Here is a 1,588-nt window from a genome sequence, read left to right on the forward strand (position 1 = left end):
GCCGAGCCTGAGCCGAGCCTGAGCTGAGCCTGGGGGAGCCTGAGCCGAGCGTGAGACGAGCCTGAGCCGAGCCTGGGCCGAGCCTGAGCCGAGCCTGAGCCGAGCCTGGGCCGAGCCTGGGCCGAACCTGAGCCGAGCCTGAGCTGAGCCTGGGCTGAGCCTGGGCCGAGCCTGGGGGAGCCGAGTAACTCACCCCAAAACAATACTCTGCCTGGAGACCAGTCCCTGCAGTCACTGCCAGGGGTGACTGGCCCCGGGGTGCTCAGAGCAAGGACAGTGGTATAGATTCAGAAGAATGGAATTGAACCTTCATATCGGTCCCCATGGACCAGTCAGACCCAAATCAGAACACCCCCGCCACCCTCCACAATAGAGAGAGGGTGTAGGCAGAAGAAGAATGGTCAATTTGAAGGGGGCTTTGGACACTTAGAGCATAAACCTCTTGACTAGGTGTGAAGCCCAGTCATCGGTGACTGGTTCTAAGAAAAAGCTGAGGCTTCGGGGCTTCCCTGGTGGCACAGTGTTTGTGAGTCCGCCTGCTGATGCAGGGGACGCGGGTTCGTGCCCCGGTCCAGGAAAATCCCACATGCCGCGGAGCGGCTGGGCCCGTGAGCCATGGCCACTGAGCCTGCGCGCCCGGAGCCAAAAAAAGCTGAGGCTTTATAAAAACATATCTCCTTATAAAGCCCCACGTTTTGCTCCTGTTGCTGACAGAAATGCACGGAGCTGCTTTTTTCCCATTTCCCCGATCTCTTCTCTTACATTCTGGCAGCCTCCTTCCCTTCTATAATATCGTTTTCTTTTCAAGATAGCCCTGATGGATGTTTTAACCCTATTTCACAGGGTAAAAGTGTCATTGGGTCTCAGCATGTGGTTTTCTGCCTCCCTAAATTAGCTCTGATACATCAAACGGCTGCCCTTCCAGGAGCCAGGAAAATGGGATAGGAAACACCAGGACTCCCCCACGTCTCCATGCCCATCACTGTCATCCCCATTACTCTCAAGCATGCCCATGTGCACGCACTTGTCTCAAGCTCCAGCCATAAACCCACTTGAACTAGGAAAGGTGAAATGAGGAACTTCGCGTCTTAGGAACGACTCACAGTCTCTGGTGCCCAGAAGAGGATGCTGGCGCTTGGTGACTTACCGAAGAGCAGCGCAACTGTCCAGAGAAGCATGGGGCCTGGACTGGCGTGGAGGAGGGAACCCGGGGCAGACTGAAAGCAGGGGTGAGACTGGGAGGGACAGCATCTAGGCCACAGGCACAGGGGTGGGTGGGTGACCCCCTCTGACATGGGTGGTGTTAGTGCTTGATAATCTAAATATGGGAAGTGGGGAAGAAACTTTAAAATCTCAAATTGGTATTTCTTCTTTGGAAGAAGGAGTGTTACACCAATTAATTTTCTTGACCGTAAAGCATAAAGGAGTCAGGTAAGCGACAGGCAAGCACTTTTGGATGCTCTCTCTGTGGTTTGAAAAAGCTTATGCTAGGAACTGGGGTGGGGCAGGGCTGTGGAAAGACCCAGAGACTGCCAGAATTTGCTTGGCCTCAGCATCACTTAGTCTGGAAGGTAGCACAGCTCTAGAA

At 54.2% G+C, this 1,588-nt stretch overlaps 1 protein-coding gene across 1 annotated transcript in view; it reads right to left on the minus strand.

Moving 5' to 3' along the window:
- FCRL6 (Fc receptor like 6) overlaps positions 1-1,193 on the minus strand; it is a 14,623-nt gene extending 13,430 nt beyond the window's left edge. The window contains 1 exon segment of the mRNA XM_029226932.1: positions 1,148-1,193. Coding sequence (XP_029082765.1) covers positions 1,148-1,178 — 31 coding nt within the window. The 5' untranslated portion in view covers positions 1,179-1,193.
- Between the last annotated feature and the right edge of the window lie 395 nt (positions 1,194-1,588).

The sequence above is a fragment of the Monodon monoceros genome, unplaced genomic scaffold (assembly GCF_005190385.1).
Source record: "Monodon monoceros isolate NGI ecotype Baffin Bay Population unplaced genomic scaffold, NGI_Narwhal_1 Super_Scaffold_18, whole genome shotgun sequence".
In the NCBI taxonomy this organism is placed as follows: Eukaryota; Metazoa; Chordata; class Mammalia; order Artiodactyla; family Monodontidae; genus Monodon; species Monodon monoceros.